Below are 8,775 nucleotides of genomic sequence, written 5' to 3'. Positions count from 1 at the left end.
TGTCATCGGGTAAATCCTTTTAAGCTGGCAGACAAAAGTTAATGGTGTATAAATGATTTAATTATGAAAAAATAATAAGAAATTTTTTATTGGTTCCAGACTAATTTATATTATAAGTATAGATATAAAACAGTTTGTATTATTAATAGAAACATAAAAACAATTAGCACGAACAATCTGAAGATGTAGGCCTATTACAAGCTAAGAAAGGACCTATCTAAATATATAAAATTGCTTGTCCTGACTGACTGATTCATTCACTCAGTGATTCATCATCGCCCAGAGCAAACCGCTGAACCTAAAGAGGTGAAATTTGGTATACAGTTAGGGTACGTCATGAAAACGCTTACTAAGAAGGGATTTTTCGAAATTCTTCCGCGGGGGGAGAGGGAGAGGATTAAGGCTTATCCGGAAAAACCGCTTTTACTGCACTATTTTAGATTCGATTTTTTTGTTTTTATCTGCGTTTTAGTAGGGTATGCCATGAGAATGCACAATAAGAAGGGATTTTTCGAAATTTCCCCGCGGGGGAGAGGGAGAGGATTTAGTCTTCATCAAGTACTTAGGTGTATTAATTTAAATTAATAAGATTTCAGACATTGTTATAAATATTTTTATCTATTTCGATTTTAAAAATGCTCGAACCGTTTTAAATTCGAATTTGTTATTGCATATTGGTTCGATTATAGAACGATTGATCAAATTGAAAATAGTTCGTTTGATTCTCGGCAATTCTCATCATTCTCAGCGGTAGGTGTTATATAACAATTACTATGGGTGTTGAAATACTGAATATAAATGGGGTTTGCTTGCAAAATTTTCGCGGGCGAAGTCGCAGGTAACAGCTAGTACATATATAATATCATTACCGATAATGATAAATTCTTATCAATCGTTTATGTAGACTGTAATGCCTATAGTCCTATACCAGTGTTTCTCAACCTCTAACGAATCGTCGCCTCTTCCAATAAAACCGTTACGTAGTATCGCCCCCTTCACTTCAAAATTCCGATGCCGAGGCCCAAGGCTAACGCCAAATTCGTACTGCATTGAATAGACTAGTGACTAGTATAATGTTATTTGTTTAATTATTGTACGATATGACGAATAAAATATCCAATTATTCTTCATATAATGTTTTACTATATCGCCCAGAAAATTGTTATTCGCCCCCAAAATACAAATACGTGAGCCGTTCACAGCCCGGCACACGTATTTGTAAAATCTAAGTGACTCGTACAACATGGAATTCATATAACACGAAATTATCAACAGTGTTATGGGGGGGTCGACTGGGACTTTGTATTGTAGCTTTAAAATATCACTATTGTTCATTATTTTTTATCAAAATATTTGAAATTATACAGTATATTATAAAAGTTATTCTACAGAATATGTAGACTTTCGTTCTTAAATTCTTTTAATCTCAAGATTTTTCTGCTGATTTTTGTAGCCTCATTTAACAGATCGGCAATCATTTATTTGAACGTTAGCTAAGAAAAAAAATTTATTGATAATTATACATTTTCAACATTATTATATACACAATCTGCTATTGAATATTTTCCTTTTGTAGGTAAACTTTAGTTGTTTCTTATCTCCTCTGTGGCTTTACATTTTTAGAAATCTGTCAAATACAGTACTGCACAATACGAGGTGTACGGGAGCCGGTCTTAACATAGGGCGAACGGAGCAGTCACTCCAGGCGCTAAGTCCTACAAGACTCCTCAGTGGTAAAGAAAATTAAAGTGTAAAAATTAGGGACAACCAAAGGGGCGCCATAATAAGATTTCGTTTCAACCTAAAACTTGTCTCGGGCTGGCACTGGTCTCTATTAAGAATGCTGACAATGAAAGTATTTTATAACAGAAATTTGAAAGGCAGAAGTATTGTTCTGATGATTCTATATTTTTATATTCTCTCTTGTGTAGCTTTGTATTATTTAAAATACAATTAAAATAAGTAAATTAATTTAAAAATTAGATAAGAGTGTTATTAATCTAAATTGCATTTACTTGAAATTGCAATACGACTTTCCTGATTATTTGCAAAGTAATCGAAAAAAAAAATGCGTACTTTTGATTCGAAGGGACGAACCATATTTTTTTTAATATGAATTTATGATTATAAATGAATGGAAAAAATTTACGTAATTAATACAAACAAACTATATATTAGAGAAAATTTTGTAAGCCATTCACATATAGAGAACTCTGTAAACTGACGGTCAGATGGCCGAGGGGTCAAGGTAGCAACCTATCACTCTGCGGGACCTGAGATCGTATCTGGACGAGTCGAGAAAACCGCAGGAATTTTTCGGGGGTTGTTCCGTTCGGATATGTCGAGCCCCGTCCCTCACCAGCCGGTCGCCCCATCGTGGGCCTGGCTGAATTCGTAATGGGCCTGATAAAAGATGCCCTCTTAGTGCCCATAAGGCAGAAAGACTTTAAAAAAGTCTATAGACTAACATCAAAAATTGTGCATTTTCGTGCATTTTTCTTTCGTTAAAGGGAGGTAATGTTGCAAAATGGCCACCATCCGAGAGAAACGCTCATTACGAACTGGCGCAAACAGAGAGAAATTCTATCACAAGAGAATTTCCTCAAACATATTAGGAAAGATTTCCCAAATCGCTACAAAATCTATCGCTGGCTTTTCCCTATGGAAATGTCAACGATGTTGTCTACGTTAACGTGTCTGCCAGATATACGACAAAATATTGCTTTTTCCACCCAACTCGTCGAATGTAAACGTGCACGCTCGTGTATGGCGATATCGTAACTGTGTAGCCATACGCTATACGACACTTGGTACCCAGAGAATGTCTGTAAATTTCGGTAAATCGCTTTAAAACTTCCTTATCGATGGATGAGTGACAGGTTTTTCTTTAATAAATACATTGATTGTATTAATTATACAGATTTAATTCTTATTTTTCAGTGTATACAAATGTATACGTAATATTGTATGTGTTTAATGCGTGTGTGAACTATTATACGAAAAATATATGACAATATCATTAAACAAATTTTAACTGTCATATATTTCGTATGCCTTACACACCTGAATAACTAAAATTATTATTACATTTGTATACAAAAAAGTGTCTATCATTCTTTGTTTATGTTTCGTGGAATAAATTTAAAAATTTTTCGGATAAACTTTATAATAAATTGAACAGTAAACACTTCAAAGGCACAATAATTTATTGTGTGAAAAGAGCAATACAAAGATTAACGACTTTTAGTTGCAATCAAGCTCATAAATTTTGAAATTAATAATAACAAACCGAAAATAAAACATTTTCTTAGAGAAAAATATAGAAACAGATGTTAAAAGGTGTGCATTCCAATTCCATTTCTCAAATTTAAACTTTCAGATCAAATGGAAGTAACTCTTTCTTTCATTCAAAAAAAAATTTTGCCGATGCCTTAAAGATTTCATTAAAAAGAAGCTTTTATCTTTACGAAAAATAGCATTTCTCATGCCACGATTCATTATTTTGTTACTTAATCGAACTATTATTAAAGGCTAACAGATTTCTGTTTTACTATTTCAATTGTCACTTTGTTGGTTTCTTCCCTTGCAGAGACAAGTATGGTGATTATGCCTCCACAATGGGACACCATGACAATTTATTGTGATGACCTCCGCTTTGTTTCCTTGCAGAGACAAGTACGGTGATTATGTCTCCACGAAGGAACACCTTGCCAATTCCTTCTTATGTCTTTCGCTTTTTCCCTTGCAGAGACAAGTATGGTGATTATGCCTCTACGAAGGGACACCTTGACATATCCTTCTGATGACCTTTGCTTTCTTTCCTCTGATAACCTTCAATAACATTTTAATGACTTCTCCAATGCATAAGAAATTATCTTTCGCTCTGTTTTTATTAAGCATTAATAATTCGGCCGAAAGTATAGAGCAGATTATACGTTGGCGCCTGCCAATGAAAGTTGCACACCAGATATTTGGACCAAATAATTTTGTAATGTGCCTTCGTTATAATTGTAAGAACAATAGATTTTTCTAATAATATTTAAAAAAATATAACTTTTTTTTCTTTTTTTTTAGCTAAACGGAATGTAACGATGATCTACATTCCGACATTTTACTTTTTTCTTTTTAAACAGGAACAGATGATAGATGGAAATCTGCGGAAAAAATCCACAAAAATATGGAAACATTTGGTCGTTTCCTGCAAATAATAAAAATGTTTCGTAAATAAAATATGAAGATAAATTAACAGCAGGTTCAAATTACAATGTTCGTTTAAAAATAATATTACGAAAGTTATGTATTATTAAATATTACGAAGGTAAAGTAACCCGAATGTATAGAATCATTGTGAATACAAGAGAGAAAACGAGTCTTAAAATAGCAAAATAATATTGAAATTGAAATTCAGCAAGAAACGAAAATGAATTCATAAGTGTAAATCAAAGAAAATTAGAAAATAATTGCTTACTTCATCATTATCATCCAATTCACTTTTGTATGCGAATCTATTATCATTATTTCTCCTATTATCCAATCGACTTAATTTTTTAATCTTTTTATTTTTTCCTGTCATCTCTTCTTTTTTATTCTTTCCTATAAAAATAATTTGAGAATTTACCTTTATGTAATTTTATATCGTAATGCCCGCACCTATTCAAACATATTCATTATAAAAATATGTATCAGACTAATAAGTTTATGTAGAAATATATCTCTGTATTTCTATATAAACTGTACAGGAAGTTAGAAAGTGTTATTATTGTGTAAACAGCGGGGTAATGCAATATAATTACTACGTAAGTAAATGTCAAATCGGATTTCTTTCATTGTAAATAAATCAAAGGATTAAAAATATAACACACTCGCCATTAATACAGATCTCTGCGTACCTTTTACGAATTGTCTGTTTTTTAAGTATATTTGGATACAGGCATAGACTACGACTTTTTTAATTACACCGGATGTTGGAAATTATAATTCCAACAAATTTATATACAATAAATTATATACAAGTTTTGTGTTACATTTCAATAAATTTCGAATTTAGTCCTCGATGTCTGAGTTTTACGAGCGTTTCTTTTACATTTATACACTATTCGTTTACGTCACACAATCAAAGAATAAAGAGAAAGCTTAAGTTTGAAAATAGAGACGAGTTGTATACAAATTTGTTAGTGCTAAAAGCGTGTAAAATCTTCATAAACACCGACTATGCTGAGAGACGTGATGGGTGACCTATTTCTATCTTTTACCTTCAGCCATCAAAATTAAATGTCCACGATGTCCACAAATTTATTAAACAATTTACCGTGCGAATTTCGGTTTGTAATTTTTACCTATCCAGAAATATTAAACGAAATAGACGTGAATACACACGCACACATATTTCGTTTTTTTACTTTTTCTGTTCGGAAGGGTCACAGCCATTCCAAACACCTCCAAGGTCAAATAATATAACAGCCGGAACAATATAATTCATTGAATTCTATTAAAATTATTGGAAATTTCTTGACATATACTTTGAAGGATGATAAATTAATTTTCAATTAAATTTGATACCAGAAGTGGCCAAGACAATGAATTATTTCGTCAATATTAAGGATGTGTTTGTTGCAATTATTTTATTTGTTGGTTTATTCCTAACTAATCATGTCTACTGCTGAATATTTATATAATGTGGTTGAAATTGTTAGTTGAATAAAAACCGAAATCAAAAGTGTTTTTGACGAAATAAATGTAATCTTTGTAGAAATGAATGATCTATTTTTGAATTGTTTCGAATATAATAAACTACGACATACAACAGGCGTGAAAGACTGCAAATGGATAACTAATATTAAGTTTTATCATTTAAATAAATTTGAACAGAATGAGTTTAACATTAAAAGATTTCTTAATAATTTTTAACAAATTATTTTATAATTCTTTATAATCTTTTTGTAACCTCACCTTCAACCAACACCTCCACTTCTTCCTTTTCTTCATATATTATTTTCTTGACCAATGAATGCTCCTCTAAAAATAAAAACTCTTTCTTCAAAGGTCTATTTTCACATCGAGTACTTTCCAAAAACCAGAAATCACCCTCCTCTTCGTCGTCAGAATCCTGTAAAAAGTGAAAAGTTCACATTCCTGATAGAATAATCTTACAGTAGTCGAAATAGTCGAAAATCATTTATTAATTAATAAAGAATTTGCAGCCATTACAAACAACACTTTTTATAAGATTGTTCATTTCTCGTGTTGTGTTTTTCAGTTTTAAACCTTTAGATAATGAGAATTATTAAATTATTTTGAACTGAACTTACAGAAGAAGATAATTCTGTTTCTGTTGGAAAATCTGCATTGATATCAGCCGTCAGTTGAAGGATTGCATTCACTATATTTGTGAAAGCATCTTCTGCACTAACATTATTCTCACAAGCGGAATATTCACGCATTTCCATTGAATTATTAAAACCTAGAGAATAATAGTGAACGCATTAAACACAGCAATTTGTAAAAGATTTTTCGCGTGAATTTAATAATTATATAAGACTTTGAAGGGAAAACATATAGGAATTGACGAACGGTTTACACCAAATAAACAGATGAAATTTTCATTGTACAAACATATTTTGTAAATTTTATCCATTGAATATCCACAACGATAATACTTAAAATCTAGCAAAAGTAAATTTATTTCTGTTATGAATATTACACTGTGATTTTATATTATAAATTGTGTGAAAAGTGTAAATTGTTACAATCATAAAATGAATAATTAATATGCAGTTTTACTGAAGAGTTATTCACGGTGAAATAAATGAGTAAATGTTTATTAATGGAATTCAATATTGAGATATTGGATAAGATGCGGAAACGAAATAATAAATTGTCATTTATTTGAAAAAAAAAAAATACGTTTAATGCAATAATTGTCTCAAGCAGAAAATGAATGCAAAGTTAAATATCGTCAATTGCACTAAGAATAGTCCTATATTCGCCGTTCTTAACATTCTATATCATTCTATTGGGATTTTTAAACATCTGGTCGAAAATTACTTTTAATTTTATATTTCTATATTCATTCTCGACATGTTAGTAAACAGTTAATATAATTATAGAATAAAAATGTACTTTAACTTACTTGTAATCTTACTTTGTAGCACCGAACAAACGCTTCGACAATGGCCGAAAATATATTGTTACTCTTTATTGTTTAAGCAACATTTAGAAACGTGCTTACGTCACGCTAATCACAAAACTTGCTTAGAATTACGCACGAAAATAATTTTATTTTTGAACTTTTTTTGTTATTTATATCACAAAAAAAGACGTGAGCGATTTGCACTACATTCCTTGAATCAACACAACGAGAAAAGTTTTATTTTATTTTAAATTTCTTCGCAAGATTGGCAAATTGTTTTCTGCTTGAAAACTTTACGTAATCTTTTGTTAACACGTGCCAAATAGCTTGACATATTTCATTGATGTCTGTTTGCTCAGTCGTTAATGAAAGAGGGAAAGTGTGAAATTGTGTTCGGATCGGAAACAAAGTTATATCGAACGTTTCTTTAGTTCAAATTTAAAATGGAATTTAGAACGTATTTATTGAATTTTTAATATTGAAATTCTAAATTACTATTATAATAAAAATACTCTTTAAAAAATTAATGCAATAACATAACTAATTAATATTTAAGATAGACAATTGTCCGATAGTGTTGTAATTATTACAGGTGTTTTTTACTGATCCCAGCTTTATCTCTATGCCGTTAGATATCGCTTTACGTCTTTGGCATTAACGCATTTATTTCTGTTAAAAAATCTGAATTTTGTGCTTATTCGTAGCTGTAGAGGGTGAGTGTACTTCATTAACGATTTTAGATTTCTTTCAAAGTCCTGAAGTTTCTTGTACGCACCGTCCGGATTGCTTTCAAGACCATGTTGTCTTTTCCTTTCTTTACGTCTTATTGGTGTTGCTCGAATCTAGTTTTTAAATGTTACTCAGTTACTCGGTAAAACATAAGCCGTTTTTAAACTCATCATTAACTAATTGAATCTTCTATACTCATGCTTGAGTTATTTCCGTGTACGAGTTGTTTTGTTTGGAAAGCTTCGCCGTTATACGTGTATTCATTTTTTAAATCTATTCGGTTAAAACCTATAATTANATTACCTACACGTTTAAATAACGGAAAAAGAACAGAGAAGGACCGAAAAGTGAAAATGTGAAAATAAATATGAAATTGAGTTGATAACATAATCGAACAAATCAAGGCAGCTTATTGGCACGAAATTCGCGGCTGTCAATGCCAAACTGTTGTCATAGACTTCGAAAAGCTAAATGCTTGTAATGAAAGTCACTTAGCGTTCACGGGCAAAAGCCTGGGCCCGTTCGGCTACCGAGCTGTCTCGAATCTGTGAAATCATAACTGTGACTTATGCCGACGTCCTATCTGTCTCTTTTCTCCGTTATCACCAGGCTATGAGTCATGTAATTGTACAATGGGAAATCTACGACGGAAAACTGACAAATCGAAAGTATCGTGAGCGCGTATTATGATGTATGCATAGGCATACGTGGATTCGAGCGACAGAGGAAAGAGAAATGAAAGAGCAAAGACGAGCGCTTAGAAAGAAGCAGTGGCGTGCCGTGACATTTGATGATATGGAAGCTGTGTTTCTGTAAGAAGCCGACTTCCAGGGGCAGTAGTCAGTGATGGTCTATGGCAGGGGTGGCCAACCTTTTGCATACCATGCGCCAATTTTTTGATAGACGAGTTCAGATGC

General features: G+C 31.9%; 1 protein-coding gene across 1 annotated transcript; it reads right to left on the bottom strand.

Moving 5' to 3' along the window:
* Positions 1 to 3,405: 3,405 nt before the first annotated feature.
* Positions 3,406 to 7,185, bottom strand: LOC111621174. Its single transcript, XM_023363240.1, has 5 exons — positions 7,130 to 7,185; positions 6,309 to 6,460; positions 5,950 to 6,106; positions 4,469 to 4,593; positions 3,406 to 4,198 (listed from the first exon to the last, which is right to left on the bottom strand). Exons 2-5 carry the CDS (start codon positions 6,444 to 6,446, stop codon positions 4,112 to 4,114), a joined length of 507 nt encoding a protein of 168 aa, XP_023219008.1. The 5' UTR covers positions 6,447 to 6,460; positions 7,130 to 7,185; the 3' UTR covers positions 3,406 to 4,111.
* Between the last annotated feature and the right edge of the window lie 1,590 nt (positions 7,186 to 8,775).

This window comes from Centruroides sculpturatus, unplaced genomic scaffold, assembly GCF_000671375.1.
Source record: "Centruroides sculpturatus isolate CEXI.00-Female unplaced genomic scaffold, Cexi_2.0 scaffold132, whole genome shotgun sequence".
NCBI lineage: Eukaryota > Metazoa > Arthropoda > Arachnida > Scorpiones > Buthidae > Centruroides > Centruroides sculpturatus.
Note: the sequence above shows the minus strand (reverse complement) of the source record. Positions and strands in the feature narration are given on the sequence as shown.